General features: G+C 32.7%; 1 protein-coding gene across 1 annotated transcript in view; it reads right to left on the reverse strand.

Annotated features, from left to right (window-relative positions):
• Nucleotides 1–824: 824 nt before the first annotated feature.
• Nucleotides 825–19,578, reverse strand: part of LOC132740880 (DNA excision repair protein ERCC-6-like 2) — a 28,094-nt gene continuing 9,340 nt past the window's right edge. Inside the window, 20 exon segments of the mRNA XM_060728925.1 lie at nucleotides 825–2,328; nucleotides 3,029–3,033; nucleotides 3,396–3,535; nucleotides 4,144–4,295; nucleotides 4,874–5,254; nucleotides 5,993–6,179; nucleotides 6,812–6,865; nucleotides 8,101–8,166; nucleotides 8,168–8,207; nucleotides 8,674–8,819; nucleotides 9,656–9,727; nucleotides 10,301–10,537; nucleotides 10,768–10,916; nucleotides 11,981–12,064; nucleotides 14,024–14,139; nucleotides 14,562–14,677; nucleotides 16,579–16,638; nucleotides 17,048–17,147; nucleotides 18,269–18,393; nucleotides 19,001–19,084. Coding sequence (XP_060584908.1) covers nucleotides 1,259–2,328; nucleotides 3,029–3,033; nucleotides 3,396–3,535; nucleotides 4,144–4,295; nucleotides 4,874–5,254; nucleotides 5,993–6,179; nucleotides 6,812–6,865; nucleotides 8,101–8,166; nucleotides 8,168–8,207; nucleotides 8,674–8,819; nucleotides 9,656–9,727; nucleotides 10,301–10,537; nucleotides 10,768–10,916; nucleotides 11,981–12,064; nucleotides 14,024–14,139; nucleotides 14,562–14,677; nucleotides 16,579–16,638; nucleotides 17,048–17,147; nucleotides 18,269–18,393; nucleotides 19,001–19,084 — 3,384 coding nt within the window. The 3' untranslated portion in view covers nucleotides 825–1,258.

Consider the following 19,578-nt stretch of genomic DNA (forward strand, 5'->3'; position numbering starts at 1 on the left):
TCACTTGCTTTAGTCGCGTCTGCTCCATGGGATTTGCATTCGTTCATTTGAGGAGACTATCAAGATAACTAGATGGTCGGTCGTTCTACTAGGGTGTCCGCTCATGCCTGGAAAAAATACACGACGGGCACCTGAAGTCTTCTTTCATCAGTAAACTTGGAACGTTGCTATGACATTTATTAGTTTAAGTGTGAGCAGGGTCTTTCAAATTTGAAAGACCTTAGTGTGAATTTAAAACCAAACTAACGTTATTTCGGGACTGCAGGCATCAAGTAAGCTTAGTGTAGAGGAAAAACAACCTGTATGTTCTATGCAGTCTTAATTCAATACCGTAAATCAACAAAATTATCTGTTGAATAAATTATCGAAAGTGTAATGTGCATTTAGGAAGGTGTAATGTGCATTTACGCACATAATTACATTTCTTCTCTTTTTGGTCATTGCTAAATTAACTTCTCGAACAAACGATATAGCGATTTGAGAATATTTTGCCTAAAAATCGTGAGAAATTTGCTGTTCCTTGAGATTTTTGCATTTGTTTACTATGATAACGCGGTTCTCTACATCAAAAGTAAACTAAATTACTGTTTACAAAGACTAAGTTGATAGTGACAGCAGCGACATGGTCGTGATACATAAATCGATTTGGTATCTTGTACTTTCTCAATCAAAGTTGGTGCGTTTTCCTAAATCATAAGTTGTAAGGGGTTGTTTTTTTGGATCATAAACATAAAGTTTATATGCATATGATTGATATAAACCCAGTGACTGTATAATCATGTTGAATTCATTGAACACCAGTACAAAAACAAGTAGATAACAGCTATCATTTAATATTATTTTATTGCTGTTTAAACAGCGTGTAAAATATTTCAGTACAGAAATTAAATGTTCCCTATTCATTAAGACAAACACTTGACATCAAGATAAAAATTGAATCACTAAAATTTTCAATTTTTCTTTAGGTAAGTCATATTAAAAGCTGGTTTAAGAGACACATATGCTTAAAAGTTTTTTTCACAAAGAGTAGATACAAAAATAAATACTGATAACAATATTTAACTTTTAAAATTTCATTCTAAATTCTTTTGGCACTAAAACAGTATGTTTAATTCTAACATATTCAATTGTCTAATAAAATAAACCAACTAAATGATTCATCCAATACTGATTTTCTAAGGTCAAAACAAACTATTCAGTTCCGACTTTCTGACTTAAAAACAGGCCATGAATATGTATTTCTTTCCAATTTTCTGAATCAAAACAGACTAGCCGATCCATCAAGATCTGACTTATCCGAGTTTAGTCTATCGTTTCTAGCAGAAGATTTTGGTTCTTTTTTCTTCAATTTCCCACTGGTAAATAAATCATTGTAATCCGAATCACTACCGTGTATAAGTCGATCAACAACGTTTCTTTTATCTGGTGCTTCACGTTTCCTCTTTTTCCATAATTTAGGATCGTCAAAACAGTCATAATTATCATCCTTTAATGTACTATCTTCAAGGTTCACTTCATCATCATCTATTTCCGCATTATCTTTCCTATATTCAGCTTTAACAGAGTTGTTACGTTTGTTTATGTCACGTTTAGTGATATCACCTTCTTCATATGATTTTTTATCTTGTTTTCTTTTATTACTGTTACAACTAAATATTTCATCAACTAGTTTAAAAGGATCATCATCATCTGAGGACAAGTGTTCATGTTTTTCTTCCTTTACTTTTCCAATTCTTTTAACTGGCGAATTTGTTTTAATGTTCTTAGATGGAGGAGGTTTTCTGGACCTGCTTGAAGAATATGTTCCATCAAATACATCATCTAACACTGAAGAAATGGAGAAATTTTTGGCACTGTTTCTTTTTTCTGCGACTTTTTTACGTTTCACTTGACCTTCATTTACAGAATCATCAAGATGTTCAACAGTCCTCCCTATTTCATCCAGTAAATCCTCAGTGTCAGCACTTTCTTCAACATCTGCATCTCTCTCTTGCTTATACCTTTCCTCCAACAAATTGTCAAAGTCTTCAAAATAGGTTTGTGGGACAGTTTCATGTACACCCTTTGATGAAATTTTACATTTTTTCACCAATTTACTATTCGGTGATCTATGAACCCTTTTTCTTGGAGACACTTTCCTGCCAATTTCAATACTGCTCTCAACTGTGTCACTGTTTGATCTAAGATTGTCAGATTTTTCATTTTTCTGACTTAGAGATTCACTGTCTGGTATTACTTCATCAAGAAAACTAACACCAGGACCAATCTTCTTGATTCTTGCACTCAATGGTGTGACCTTTGTATGCTTGGATTCCCTTTTCTTTTGTGCTGAAATTGAAAACATATCTTTCATTAAACTTTCTTAGTCATATCATTAGCACTTTAATTATTCTTTTCAATGCTAAGCTATGAAATTTTATTAATCCATCTCTCATGTATATAAGAAAAAAATACATGTTTGCCTGACTTTGTTAATGAGATATACTGATTTATTTTATTGCATAGAATAATGGTTTTTAAGGGGGGGCCCCCTTTTAAATAGTTGCTCTTGTGAAAATACTTTCCCGGGTAAATGCAAAATGAATCCCAAAATAATATTTTAAATTTCCATACATTAAAACTAAAACAAATTTAAACTGTAAACTTATTTTAAACTGCAAAAAATTTTTTTTACCTCTACTTATTTTGGTCATTATTTAAAAATAATGTTTTAGAAAAAAATTGTAACAAGGGGGGTCAAAAAAAAAAAAAGCCCCCTTTTGAAAAACAAAAAATTAGAATTTTCTAGGCCTTTTAAAAAGGGCCCTTTTATTTTTTTACAAAATGGGTACATTTTCCTTTTTTAAAATTTTTTTCTTTGGCAAAATAACTTCCCCTTTTTTGTCCCAAACCCCTTTAGATTTTTATGTGTTTTTTATTTTTAAAAATTTTGGAAAATCCTGGGAAAGGGTTTTGGGTTCCCTTGGGTTTTTAAAAGCTGTTTTAACATATCTATTTTTCTTCCCCCAGATTTTGGGGGCCCAAAAACCAGTTCTGCAAAAATTTCCCGAGGAAAAAACCAAAATATTTAGATGCTTAGAACAACTCCTTCCCAAAAATTTTTTTCCTTTCCCCAACAAAAAAAATAAAAAAAAAATTTTTAAATTTTTAGCTTTTTTTCAATTGTTTTTTTTTTTCTTTTTGAATTTCGAGAATTATTTCAACAATGTATCAAATCTACCTTAAAAAAGTTCAATTAATAAGTACAACTTCAGTGAAAATACTTGATATAACATTTAGTATGTTATAAAATAAAAGAGCTTCAATCATTAGTAAGAGATTTAAAGTGTCCTGCCCAATAGAAAATAATTGAAACCTAACCCTATACACATAAAAAGGCAAAGAAAAATACTTACAGTCTAAAAGCCTTTGGAGTCTGACCAATCAAAAACTTTGTATTTCCAATCATCACTGATCGTGCAGTATTGTGATCTTCTACAGGAGCACTTTGACCACGCCTCTTTTTCTGAGGTTGAGGCTCTTCCTCTTCACTTGACTATAACAGAAAAATTCTTTTACAAAATTGAGCCGCGTCACGACAAAACCAACGTTATGCGATTGCGACCAGCATGGATCCAGACCAGCCTGCGCTTTCGCACAGTCTGATCAGGATCCATGCTGTTCGCTATCAGTTTCTCTACTTGTAATAGGGTTGGTAAGCCAACAGCAAGGATCGCAGATGCGCACGCTGGTCTGGATCCATGCTGGTCGCAAACCCATTATGTTAGTTTTGTCATGGCATGGCTCAAATATTACCCAAAGTACATGACTGGTGTCATATCCTTGGTCCATAATCAACAGTAGAAGCTGCATTTAGTGCCTTAATGGGCAGATGGACCCTCATTGAGCATTGATCTCAGTCACCCTCATTAAGCCTAGGTCTCAGTCAGTCACATATTGCCCATCCATACATTTGATAATGAATTACTTGGACAAAACAGTTGTGCGACAACATTCAATCATAACAGACAGTTAAAAATTTACCATTAAGTGATTTAAAATATGTTAAGCAAATATAATCAATTTTCAGAATAATGAATACAAACATATTTCAAATCTGTATTTACTTTTAAAGGTAACAAAATATGTGATTGCAGCAACTACCTCTGACATGGGTTCACATTGAGCAGCAAGGTCCTGAGAGTTTTTGTTAAACTCGTACACGTCAGATATCGCACACCTAGACATATGATCCTCAGCTCGACTTCCTCCAACTACCTTCACATTCTTGTGTATATGTACAACACCACAGTTATCTACAACCATTCAAGTAAAAGTGTCAAATTTTGTTAAAATCATAGGGATTTAGCCTTGTAGTTGGTAAAACTTAGTCAAAATGACCCTCAGGATTTCATGGCTAGTGAACAACCTGAACTGTATTAATGTTAAGTAAGCTGAGTTCCTATTAAATCCTAATGTTCAAAATCTCCTTTGTTACGGTATGCTTATTTGCACTAAAATATTGACATTTTCCTTATTTTCTATTTTATATTAGAGCACCATTATCAGGTGTTTTGGATAGCAACATCTGAATTATCAACAAACTCATTTTTATCATTTTACAAAAAATACAAAATTCTCAATGCATCCCAACACTTTTTATCAGTTGCATTAATGGTATTTACAATTTTTTGAAAAGATAATGACAACAACTTGATTTTTTATGTTTTCTTTTGTTTGACTTCACGTCACATCAACACTGTAATGGTCACATGGCTAGTGATGGAAGAAGACCCTTGGTGTCCTTTCATGCATTATTGATTTTTTATATCATTGACATTTAAATCTCACATATAACATAGATTTCTACACCTCAATTAAAGAAGAAACTTACCAAACACATCAGCTACATCAGCAAATGTTCCAGCTAGTGTCTGGTCATATTGTAACACATTCCCATCATCATCATTATCTCTCATAGTAGCAGTTCTAGAACGTTTACCATTTGCCTTCAATGGAGCTTTCCCTGTTCTACTCTCTGATGGTTTTACCTTCCCTTTTGAAGACACCTGAAACCTAACTCTAGGTTTTTCCTTATTCCTGTTATCCATTCCTTGATCCATTTCTTGAACGTCTGACACCTCAGGGTTCTTGAAACTTTTCTTTTTTTTCTCAATCTTACTATTTCCACACCCCATGGCTCTTGATGTATTATCAGTCAACTCTAAGGAATTGATCCCTTCTAGGTTGTTCCGGTGTTCTTCTATATCTGATTCTAAAAATATCATTTAGCCAGTAAAAAATAAAAGTGTTAATGGAAGTTGGAAAATATAATTGAACCATAATTAATACATAATGGCCTTCATATCAAATAAGAATTATTAAAATTTAATAAAAATGTAAATTTAATAAAGTAAATAAACCATGATCTTAAAAGTATGTTAAACAATCAAATGATTAATCTATTTATAATTTCAAGTCAGAAACAATCAAGAACATTTGTATGAATAACATAAACAGAACCAAACATACAACATTGCTTCCTGTTAAAGGGATACTCAGGCAAATTAATAAAAAAAAAAAATCAAAGTTATCTTATGTACTCAAATCACACTAAAATGATATTTGTAAAAGTCCCATCATGAATTTCTGTATAAATTCTACATATTTTGGATTTGAAGCGTAAATATATCTATAAATGTTGAACGAAATTTAGACGCCGACAGAATCACTGAGTATTTTTAAAACTAGCCATGTGACTAACAAACCCTGGAAGTTAAAAAAACAGATATTGTGCGTATTGTATAATTGAAACAAACCTAAATCATTCCTTTGACATGTTCTTTAACGTTTACAGAGCTCACTGTGACAACTATTGTGAAATATTAAAGCTCTAACATTACCCAAATGAAGAAATGAACATTTTGCCTGTGTCTCCCTTTAATTCTTTACCTATCATACTACACATTACTAATCATAACAGCTAAAGCAATATAAAATATCAGTAGCCTACCATCAGAGGCAGAGAAAAACTGAGCAAATATATCCTCTGACTCGGAGGCTGGTGAGGGAAGTGAGGGTGAGGTATTTCCCTCGGCAACCAACTCCTCGTAATCCTCATCTTCCTCGACACGAACCACCGGAGGTACATACTGTGCTGTCTCGAATCCTTCCAGGGCAGATTCAACTCTCTCATTTCTCTGTAAACATAATATATTAATACCTTTAAAACTCACAGATTAATCTTACAATAATTTTCAAAATCTCAAGCATTTTTAAAAAGGAAATACATATTACTATTCAAGTCTTTTCTTCTTGGCAATTATGATACAATGTCAGGCTGGCTATTAGGGTCATGTGATGCCTGCAAGCAGTACTTGAGCTAGAGGAAGAGATCCGTGCATTATTTAATATTTCAATAGAATAGACAAATATTATTATAGGGATAAGGGCAACAACTTATCATAAGATTATGATTTTACATTAAAATGGTAGATTTCAGAAAGTAAATTGATAGTGAATTGCAATGTAAAGAATAAACTAGCAGAAAATTTATATTAATTTGGAGATAAAACAAGAGCTTTCAAACAGGCAGCATGCTCCACTATTCAGTACTTGATAGTTGCAATTATATCTATAAAGGAATTTTGTCTTTCGTTTTCAGATAGGGAAAAAAATTCTAAATAAAAGCACATGATATTAAAGAGACAGTTTCACAGTAAATGACCTGCAATTTACAGTTTATGAAGTATACAAATAACAATTAAAAGATTCTTCAATATATCCACCAAAAAAAACAGATCAACTGCACTCTGTACTTATGTCAACATACCTTAATTATGTCTCTAGTGATACAGGATTCACCAATTTCAAGTAACAAACCAAATTTTTACACCGAATATTCTCACCCCTTTTGGTAGGATTTCCCTTTTTTACAGCACTCCTAGAAATTCCTTGGATTTTCATCTTCTTCAGTTTACATTCAGTAATTGCTGCAATAACAATGGAATTAAGTATGAATATTATATCTAAAATTTTCATTTCAAAGACAAATGTATCATAAATACTAGAGAGGGCAGGCCAATAAGAAATATCAACATTTAGTAGAATACGAAGCATGGCAACTAGCTAATTGAATGGTATTGATCAAACGTGCAAGTGTCAGTTAACAAAATTCGTTAGATACAGTACATTATTCACAGGGTATTTTATGTATACTAGACACTTGTGGTCATTGAAAAATTTCAAATAATAAAAGATAAGTTGTCTTTTTTTATATAACCAATTCTTAAACATGGATATAATATACCCATCCTTACACTTATAAAGGCTAAAATAAACTTTTTTAATTGATAAACCAAGGTAACGTAACCATTAAACTAAGACACGGTATCTAACTTTACAGTAACAAAATAAATATTTCATGCAGAATAAACTTTAAATTCTTATACTTTACTACTCTTTTTTGTTAAGTCTAAATTTAACCAATTTTATTTAGACCATTGCAACATTCTAGACTACATTTTGGATAAGGATGCAATGCACAACTCTGTTTAAAGTTAGATTTCAAGTCAGACTGACTGTAAAGGTCATTTCTGCAACTTTCCAGCTTTCTTGGCAGAGGAATACATCAGGTGCCTCTTCGTGAATTATTTCAGGCATGAACGAGCATCTGAGGATGTGCATGCTGACTGGACTCTTAAAATGTGACACCAGCCTAACTTATAACAACAAGGATCAAGGGGTTAAATGTTTTACCTGTTTAGTATATTTGTCTAGGTACATTTCTCTTCTTTGGTTACCCAGTTGATATTCAGTCTTAATAAACCTGTACATCACGTCTCTGTTGCCCTATACGAGGTTAATGCCCTAGAATTGTAAAAATAAACCCGGCCTGTATTAAGATTGCAGGGACTGTCAGCACATCTGTGTCAACTGGATTACGGTCTGCACTTGCTTTGCTATGCGTCAGAAACATATAACAAAATTTTCAATACTGATGGAATGAAAACAGTTTTTGTCGAGATTGAAAGACAATTCCAGAATGGGTTAATGGTTAATAACAAACTTCTTTGTATAGTAACCCCAATGCCTCAACAACAGAAAATACTTAATTATCACCTGTCTTTGTGCCTGGTAGGTCAATTGTTGGGGTTCCAGTTTAGGGTCAAATATAACAACCTTGTTAGGCTCCCAGGTAAGGTTTCAAAACCCCCAAACCTCCAGCCCTGAAAAATTTTAAAAAATTTCCCCAACCCAAAAAAAAAAAACAAAAAGAAAAAAAAAAACAAAAAAATAAAAAAAAAATAAACACCAATTTTTCAAATTCTTTAATTCCAGTACTCAAAACATTTCATTCACTTAAGATGACTGATTCATAAAAAAAGCTTATAATGGGAAGAAACAACTTATAATGGAAAAAAATAAGGTGAAAGATGCCATACTAGCTCAAAGATGGGTGCAGGTCTAACAAGACTATTCATTGATTGCTGCAGACACAGAATTTAACTTTAAATCCAATCTACCACAGAACATGTCTATCATGCAAACATTCTACAGAATTCGACCCTGAATAAGGCATCTTGATAGTATTTGTTGATTTTTATAACAATTCTACTTTTACCTCAAATGTAATTTTACTAAACGTGGTGGCTTCATCGCAAGTGATTCATATAAATATACCTGTGAACTTACTTAGTTGAGATAAGACATATAAAGATATTAGGATCCATGTTAAACTCTCGCACCACAATCATTCTCTTCTTAGCTGACACTGATCCATCAATTCTTCTAAATTCATAACCTGTACTCATCAAATGTTGTTCAATTATGTCTAATACCTGATTAATACAACACATGTATACTTAAATACACTTAATCACAAATGGATTGAGGAAATTTTTTAAAATATAAACTTTATATTATAAAGTAGCATGGGACGCCATATTATCGGCGTACTTAACTTTTCCTATATTTCTGTATTGAATTTCATTGGTGAATTTAAAAATCAATATTCTGCTTAAAGCAGTACAAATTCAGCTAATCATTATATTTTTTATTGAATGAGGGCAAAGATTTTTAACTTCAACGTATGCATGACCACACATAACAAAATACTGAGAGTACGTCTGTAAAAGAGCTGCGCCGATAATACAGAGTTAGAGTATAATATGATAAAAAGCTCACACACCAACACAGTTTATCAAAACATGTTTTACTTTAATAAGCTTCATCAGTTGATATAAAGTGGTAACAGTTGGTTTATGCAACTTCTTAAATATTATATGCAAAAATTATATAAATTTATATTGAAAAATTGAAATGTACTTGCTCTTTCTTCAAAAAAATCTTATTCAACTGGTAAATAAACTTTTATGTCCATGTAATCAAGAAAATAAACTTTATAATGGTTCTAACATTCTACATGCTGGAAATGTTGTGTTTTTTTGTTGTTTTTTTTCTCATTTAAGGCATTGCCTTTTTCTTACAGTTTCTTTTTTCTGACAATACAAAAATAATTGTTAGCACAACATCTGATAAAGTTAGGTGGTGGTGTTTTCAAATGTAAATGGGAAATTGATTTGATCAATGAAGAATATGTAGCATTATACTTCTAAATTACTAAATCATTTTAAACAGAGCATGTGAACTTAGTCAAACAGAACATTAGAAATACCTGAGTTGAGTAGGAAAAAACGAGAGCTTTAGAATGTTCTTTATAAAACACTTTCAACAATCCCTGCAGTATCTGAAATAACAAAGTTTACATTTTATTCTAAAATATATCATTTATTAATGAATACAAATGAGGAATTTAAGTAACAATCCTACATTGACAAAAACATATGCTCATAAAAAAAATCACACCACTAAAATTGTACAATGGTTTTGCCCTGGATTAAATTTTGTTAAAAAGTTTTAATACCTAAAAGCTAATAATCAGCAGCAAACAGTATAGACATTGGTCACGTTACATATATCTTATATTTTTGTTTGTTATTATTTTGTTTAGTTAACGGCGCATCAACACAGTTTAGGTCATATGATGCCAAAACAGGAAAGATGATTTGGCTAACCTCAAGTGTTACAAACTTAAAGCAACACAAGAGGTCAAAACCACCTAACCTGCTGGAGCTAAGAGATGCATAAACTCAAGTTATTCAAACCCATACAGTCGCCTCTTACAATCGCGTAGGAATAAACCATTAAAGGCAATGGGCAAGACTTAAACTAGGCGTCTAGCTTATGTCAACACTAGGAATGAGTAGGATAACCAAATTATTCCATAAATATCAAGTTAAAACTATAACACCAAAGTCACCTTCATTTTGCCACAATATTTTGGATCAGAAAGTGTCTTAAAAGATGCTTCTTTAGTTTGTGCGACAAATTCTGGATGTTCCTTCAAGGCAGCCTTACAGATTTTACGTGCCGTCGTAGCCTGTCTCTCACTGGTTTTCTGTGTCGGAATGAGCAATGCCACATGGTTGGATGTCTTCAGTAGTAAATGCATAAATGTGAAACGTAATGATCTGATTGACTGACCTTCAGGGGTTTTCTGAAGAAATGATAGAAAATCAACATCTGTTCTATTTTGTTCATATGCAGATTTTTTAACAAATTATAGCTTTTCATTAATAACTAACAGAAAAAGATTCCATTGTGACATTTTTTGTCGCTATCTCAGGACAAGGGTCATCACCACGTATTACATAATCCATACTGCGATAAGCCTCCAGTAGCCAGCAAAATAGTCTTTACACATAAAATACAATATAATATATTTACCTGTTTACAACATTTACTCTGAGGTTCGCCGCTATCACACGAGCAAGGGTCATCACCGTGTATAACATAATCCATCCCAGGCTGCTCCAGTATTGTACGATATATACTGACTTGTAACTGACTTAGTTTACAGAACACAACACTGTCATCTATCAATAATATACATGTTTCATCTCATTTCTCAATCTTTATGCAGTATAAAAGGGACTTCACTAAGATCCAATAGCCTTAAATCATGAAATTTGAAACCTTTCATAAACCAACTGATCCACTTAAAATTGGATACTTAGCAATAGATAATATAAATAATTAATAATTCAATTTTTAATGTAACTTTTTGGGCTAATTTGGGTGAAAATTGATGCAGCGCTTTTCATTTTTGGGTCAATTTGCACAAAAAAATTGATTATCCCTGGTAATCGGAGTGAACAAATGATCTGAAATGTTGAACACCAGTTACTGATCTAGGTCTACATTCAGTTATACAAGAATCATGAAACTATATTTTCGATCCCTTCATGTCAAAAAATCTTAGTGCAGTCCCTTTAAGATCACAACTGTAAACTGTGATCATTCAATATGAAGCTAAGGTACATTGTACTCTAAAATAAAGTTTCAATAAGACAAGAAACTAAATTTGATTTCTTAAACGACAAACATTTTCTATTATTAAATATATCTTTATTTTTTTCTCAAAAGATATTTATGAATGAAATATTCCAACAGTGTTTTATTGTTATGCAAAAAGCAAGTCAAAATTTATAACATATTTGTAAATTATAACAAGAAAGACAAGTATGATATCAATACATTATCAAGCAAAGTAAAATCATTGGACATTTGTTAAAGATAATAATGTTTTATTGCGACGCACTTTTGGGTAATTCTAACATGTGAATAATAAAGCTAAACAAGATCATTTCTTTTCTTTTTTTAAAATTACATTTGTCACTAATCTATGCTTTATAATATTCACGACTTTGTTTCCTTCCTTTCATTAGAAAAGAAATGGTTATAAGAGAAGAGATACCTTAAAGTAATAACAATAAGATGAGAGTTGTTATTTTTATCACACTAATTAGGATTTATCTTATAAACTAGATATAAACAATTAACATCCCATTGCCAAAACAAATTGATAAATTTTATTTGTGGAAACAGTCAGGGGAGGTAATCAGAATCACTAGAATTGACTACAGTAAGAGTTGTTTACCTTTCTTAGGTAGCTGATCAGCAATTAGGCTTTTCACTCTTCTTATCATCATTGTCTTCCTTATCTCAGCAAGTTTATTCTTCTCTGAAAATGTTATGTCATGCCAATATAATGATTGTAAAAATCGTTTTTAACCAATCACAAAAGTGACAAAATACATCATATGTTTTACAATACTTTATGTCTTAGAAAATGATCCTTGACACAATATTATTATGTATTGTAGAAAAAAATCTGGAGAAGGGGATAACCCTCAGAAGCAATTAAAACCACACAGTAACATAAAATTACAGTATCTGATTGACTGTGTCTGTTCATGAGGGTAAATGTATAAATAGAGACAACATCCCTCACAACCCCTAGCACTGGTTTAAGCAGTATTCAATCTTCAACACTATAATCATGTGAAGGAACTTGTGTATACATTTAAAACTGGTATGCAAGTGGTTTGTACAAATAACTACAAATTATTTCAATTTAGCTCGCATGCTTTTGCCTTATAAAACTTATGACGGATAGTAGGTTTGTAATCCATTTGGGCCAAAACCATGTTCCCGCATATGGAATCATTACTGTTTAGTAAAAATGGGTCAAAGACAGAAAAGGCCGGGTTTCATAATTATGTATACAAAGTATTCATGAGGCTGTGATGTTACTTAAATTTTCTACCACTGAACATTGATGTTGAAAATTTAACTAAGTCGATAAACCAGAAGTGGATGAGCATCAGACCTGAAATGGAATCCCACAATATCGGACCACATGTCAATGTTGTGAACCACATATCAAGAGGCTGTTGTAAGTAGTTGCTGAGAAAACTGTTACGAAAATGTCCTACTATTGATCATTAATTATGTCAAAATTTAACTTAAGTCGGCAAACAGGAAGTGGATGAGCTACAGACCTGAAATCAAATCCCACAGTATGGGACCATGTGTTAATGCTGTATACTAAATATCAAAAGGCTGTGATAAGTAGTTGCTGAGAAAACTGTTACGAAAATTTCCTACCATTGACCATTAATGTAGAAAATTTAACTAAGTCAGCAAACAGAAAGTGGATGAGCGACAGACCTGAAATCGAATCCCATGGTATGGGACCACATGTTAATGCTGTATGCCAAATATCAAGAAGCTGTGATAAGTAGTTGCTGAAAAAACTGTTACGAGAATTTCCTCCTATTGATCATTAATGTTGAAAATTTAACTAAATCAGCAAACAGGAAGTGGATGAGCATCAGACCTGAAATCAAATCCCACAGTATAGGACCATGTGTTAATGCTGTATACCAAATATCAAAAGGCTGTGATAAGTAGTTGCTGAGAAAACTGTTACGAAAATTTCCTACCATTGACCATTAATGTAGAAAATTTAACTAAATCAGCAAACAGGAAGTGGATGAGCGACAGACCTGAAATCGAATCCCATGGTATGGGACCACATGTTAATGCTGTATGCCAAATATCAAGAAGCTGTGATAAGTAGTTGCTGAGAAAACTATTACAAAAGTTTTTCCCGCCCGCCACCCACCCAACCGCCACCCACCCAACATTAACCATACTGTAACCAGGGTTTGCACCTGTGCAACCCAGCCAAAAATAAATGGTTACACTAAGCTTATTACATTTTATTAGTATCTAGCTAAGACAAATATACTGAAGGTATAGAACACACAGAGAGGTACTTTAAGTCATCTTTTAGTAAAATTAGACTGATGCCATATGACATTAAATATTTCAGTGTAATTTGAGCCGCGTCATGACAAAACCAACATAATGGGTTTGCGACCAGCATGGATCCATGCTGTTCGCTTACAAACCCTATAACAAGTAGAGAAACTGATTGCAAACAGCATGGATCCAGCGGATGTGCAGGCTGTTCTGGATCCATGCTGGTCGCAAACCCATTATGTTGGTTTTGTCGTGACGCGGCTCATTTTATACCAAACACCACTCCCATTTACAAATTATTAAACAAAAATACAACATTTTGCAGCATATCTTGTGCGTGTATGTAATGAGATTGGTAAGTAAAATGACATACGTTTTCTTGCTGTTGCCAACTCTCTTTTGTTAGCATCATGTCTCTGACCACTTTCTATAGGTCGTACAAACTCGTGAACGAAATCAGCTTGTGAACCTAAACAATCTGGTTGTGCCCTGGAGAATATAGAATGCAGTACTGTATATACACAGCGATAATCATTTGCAGTTTGTTTACTGTTCACTACGATATTTCAACTATATAGAACCAAGTTTAGTATATTCATGATGATAAAAAGAACCAGCTTGTTTAATAAACAATACTTCAGTTCATATCAACATTACTAACAAGTCCTACCTTAACTACAGAATCAACACCAGTAAATAAATACTCAGTTTTTGTCTAAAAAACAAAACACCCTTGAACTTTCAAATTTCTGTAACAAGTTAATCAATACTTAAATAAGAAAAACAAAAAGAATTTAAATTTTTCACTACATTGTCTATATCATAACGTAACAAAAATCCAATCACTGATGTTTAGGTAATGAAGTTTAAAAACAAAACAATGAGAATTACATATGATTATATGAACTTACCAGTCTAATATACTCCAAAACTCCAACAAAGTATTCTGTAATGCTGTACCAGTCAAACCAAATCTTCTACTTGTATTGATCTCTCTTAAAGCCTTTGTCGTTTTTGCTTTCATTTCCTGTAACCATTCATAACAAAAACTGGTTATTCTAACATTTAGGTCATTCTTACAGCAATGTTAATGCCAGCAATAAATAGCCAGGCCAGTCAGCAGTAGTGTTCAACAGTCTGTTTCTAGAATAATATTCGTTGACACTAGTCCCTCATATAAGCGTGTTTTGACGGCTTTTTGTCCCCAAGTGAGGCCTCAGTGAAAAAATGCCCTATTTAGGCCCCAAACACTGTTTTACGTTTGAGAAATGTTGTTTAAAAAAGTGACCCCTTTTTTAGGCACAGCCCCCCATCAAAATGATACATCAGGGCGTTGTCAGAAGGGGGATGTGCCCCCTTCTGTTTGGGGGGTTTGAGGAGGACATGTGACAGGCTTTAAAATGGCCTCAGGTCGATTTTAAGGTGATGTGTAACCAACACTGAAAAGCCCTTTACTCTATCTCATTGCATTGAGAAGTTGCAGCACTTTGAAATCAGTTTTGATGGAAAAAACACTGCAAAATAGTGATTTTTCGCAATTTTGAGACGTCCCCCCATTGGCATGGTAACAGGAAATTTAAGATTGATCATGTTGTTACAGAGGTTATGGTTCAGTCCACATATGTGGCAAGTTTGATCAGTATTGAAGCATTTTTCATAGTTTTATAACAGATGGAACTTGTAACGGGAGGCTTTTCAATGAAAAAGGCCATTTTTCGCAATACAGTCTGACCCCGGTTATGCGACAACCCATTATTCGAATACCCGGCATTATCCGAAGTAGATCGGCGGTCCCGTTTTTATTTCTATATAAATCAATATAAATACGAGCGTATTATTCGAAATGCATTATCCGAATACCTCCTATTTTTCGAAGTAAAATTTTGGTCCTGATTATACAATTATGAAAGAATTTCACACCTATTATTCGAAGCAAGCCTAATTATCATTCGAAGCCAGACTAATTGGCGCAGATCCACTCGCTGACCGGTCGACTTGTGAAAATATCAACAGTTATGCGTGTATTTAGACAATCATGATAATAACTCTTTGTGTGTTCTTTAATCAGCTTAATTACCGAAAATGAAAAGCAATTCAACGTGTTCGATTTTGTTACTGTTATTGCGTGAAGATGACAGCAATAATTTACATACAAACCGCATATGTAAATTTGTCAAAACATCGAAAACATTTTTTTCATTAATTGTAACGCTACATGAGTCTCTATCCTAATCGAAAATACCAGAGTTTAGCTGTAAATACCGTAGTGACAACACGGCCATTATCAAGGCTTTGCGCGAAACGAAACGATACATAACGTAGAATAAAATGCAAGTATTTATGTCTTTAATGTCAATACAACTATTTTCACGTATCTTTTCTTTAATATATTTTTCTCAATTGATTACAGGAAGTAAGTGTGTTGTAAAAGGTAGTTTTGCTATGATTAGTCTTAGTGGAGTAGTGTTCGTCTTTCACAATACATATTCCGATTTCGATTATTCGAACCCATCGATTATTCGAAGTAAATATTCAGTCCCAGGCACTTCGAATAAACGGGGTTGGACTGTATGCTCATGGGGTAAAAGGTTAATATGATAAAAAGTTATGTTGTGAATTGGTTTAATTAAAACAAGGAAACACAGCATTTATCAACTTGTTAAACTATATCACATGACATGTAAAAGAAAAAAAAGGTAACATTTTAGTTTTAAAGTTATCTATTTCCCATTGATTGGGACAAGAGCCCCTGAAATATCTTAACCACTCAAAAACTTTCCAGAAAAATAAAGTCATTCACATGGCTGTTACACAGTAGGGCTCAAACCCTTTAGCTCAGATATAAAACACAGAGACTTTGACTTAAATGACAAATCTCCATAGTAAAGACAGAATATCTTTAATTCTTACGAAATATTTTATAATTACCTTGATCTTATGAACTTCATCAACAATAACAGCATCCCACTTTATTGCATTTAAATCAGCCTGGAAATAAAAACAATAAATAATTCAAACATTTTTCTCTTCTTCCATAACTGATTAAAGAGCAGGGCAGTACCACCAGGGATGTCACAGCAACTTCAAAAAGTAGCAAACTACTTTGAAATGAATAATCAATAACCTTTACAATCAATGGAAATTTACGTGAATATCCTTCCAAATTAATCAGTAACATTCATTTCATAAAAAGAAAATTGGCATTTTTTTATTTAGTTCAGGCAATTTTTATATTTTATCCTAAACATTTGACATTATCAATTGCTGGTCAATTACTATTATAAAAGTCATTCTTTTGAAATATATAGCTTATTAAACTCCACTTAAACAGCGAATAAAATTAAGCATAATGTAACTTTAATTGAGTTTTAACAGCCACAAACAGTTAAACAATTACCATATGCTCTCTGAATGTCTCAAATGTTGTAACCACTATCTCTAACTTTCCTTTCTTTATTTCCTTTAAACACTCTGACTTGTCTGATCCATGGTACTTCCTGAAAATCAAAGCTTAATGGCATAATAATTATCTGAATAGGTCCTTAATGGGAAGTCTGTAATAACCATAAATAATCATGTTGATAGTCATTATTATCACATGTTTTTCGGTGGTTTATAGAAATATATCAGTGAAATATAAAACTGATATTTCACTGTTTGAAACAGTGAAAATATAAATTTGATATTTTTCACTGTTTTGAATTTAAGCCCGTTGTTTAAGTGAAATACCAGCATGCACAGTACTGGAAACCAACTTTATGACGTGACGTCATGAATGACATTGCGTTGTATTAATTTTTGGCCCTCTTTTCATTTAGTATTGGGTTAAAATATCTTTTTAAACGTTTCTTTGCATATCATTATAAAAAGAAAATTTGTTTAGTTTAGTGTAAGATCGAAATATATGTCACCTCGTGAACACCAAAAGTTTAAATTTCTCTCATGGCTGTGCCACTCGCGAAATAAACATTTTGGTGCTCACTCGGTGAAATATATTCCCATCTAACATTGAAATAAACAAAAATCCTCTATTTATCATACGTGACAATGAATGATGACAGATTTATATATGGCTCTTGTTGGAAATTCAGAGATTCATAATAAAATATCACATATCTTCAAACAGAAAGATAATAAATTGTTTTAAAGCAAAATATTATTCTTCATCATATTAATGTTCATATCTAATCATTTATAACTCCAATCAACATTTTTTTCCATAAATATTTCATAAGAATATCCAAATGATATATTTCTATTATTTTCATCATATTGAAATAATTATAGAAAATTTGCCCAAAGCAGACAAATCTGCTTTGAATTAGGACATATACATGCATATCATTGTTTGCTAAAGAGAGATTACACTTTTAATAAATATGAATTAATAAATTAAACTGCATCATGTCAAAAACAAGTAAAATCTAAGTACAATGTATATCCATTTCTCACCTTAGAGATTTTGTTGTATTAGATAAAGTTTTAAATCACTTTTTGGTTCTTACATTATAATGACTAACGCCCGATATTCTACGAGAAGTATGCAGGTGACAGATGGAAGTTTGAGCTGGTATTGGGAGGAGAGGTGGGGAGGGGTGTGGGGGCGAGGATCATTTACCTGACAGAGAAGTATCCCCATGTCTCCAGCTCCTCTAACCAGTTATACAGTACACATCCTGGACCAATAATGAGGAATGGACCTTTACTAGGAGTATCTCTTCTCACACTAGCTGAGTCAGATAACTGTAAAATACAAACTTTCATTATAATCATAAGAGAAATTGTGAGGTTTTTCAACAAACATATCTTCATGGAAACATGTGCCATACCTTGGACCCCAACTAGAGAATCTGAGAATCATATTAAACATAAATTGAGATTGTTTGGGAAATAGTTGATGTAATCCCAGGAACATTACTTGTAATGGTCCTATATTCAGAACGTTTAATCAGTTATGTATTCTTAAGTTATCATTTTGTGTTAATATTAACTGATCTCATTCTGTTGATGTACAGTATATATTTTTTGTAAAGTTTCATCAAAATCTGCCAAAAACTAACAATGAAAAACAAACAGAATAATGAGCCTTAATTTCTTTTCTCAAACAACACTTATTAGTTACTTGCAGAAACTTAATAGTTAGTTTTTAATATCTTTAATTTGTTCAATATGACTTTTTCAATGGCTATCATGAACATAATTTACCGTTTTTTCACTATTCAATCAATTATTGAACAAAGGTGATGGTATGATGTAGTTAAATAAAAACACTGAAAATGGACAAATTGTAATTAAATATCACACATCGAAAGTAAGAATCATTATTCTCTACAAACTAGATGACACAAACCTTTCTAATAAACCTGGGTTTCTGTCTCATCACATCTACTCTGTTACCCTGCTTGTCTAACAATGCTGATAAAAATCCTATCACCTTTAACAGAAATAAGCAGAAATAAGGTCAAACAAACCTGACTTATATATAAAATAACATAATACAAGTAAAACAAGATATGTTTGTAAAACATGTATGCCCCCTATCAGCAGCCAATTAGTCATGTGATAAGGTTATTAATGCATGACGTCTGACCCAGTGATCAAACAATTAATAAGGGTTATAAAGTATCTACTGGTCATGACCTTGACCTTTGACCCTTGACCCAAAACTCAATAGGGGTCATCTGCTGGTCACGACCAATCATCATACAAAGTTTGAAGTTCCTAGGCCTAGGCGTTTTTAGTAAATTGATCAGAAACCGTTTTTACCTACAAGGTCAATGTGACCTTGACCTTTGACCCCTTGACCCCAAAATCAATAGGGGTCATCTGCTGGTAATGACCAATCACCATGCCAAGTTTGAAGTTCTTAGGCCTAAGGGTTCTCTTATTATTGATCGGAAACCGTTTTTAACATACAAGGTCAATGTG

Source organism: Ruditapes philippinarum, unplaced genomic scaffold (assembly GCF_026571515.1).
Source record: "Ruditapes philippinarum isolate M1 unplaced genomic scaffold, ASM2657151v2 ctg958_1_1_1_1, whole genome shotgun sequence".
Lineage (NCBI taxonomy): Eukaryota > Metazoa > Mollusca > Bivalvia > Venerida > Veneridae > Ruditapes > Ruditapes philippinarum.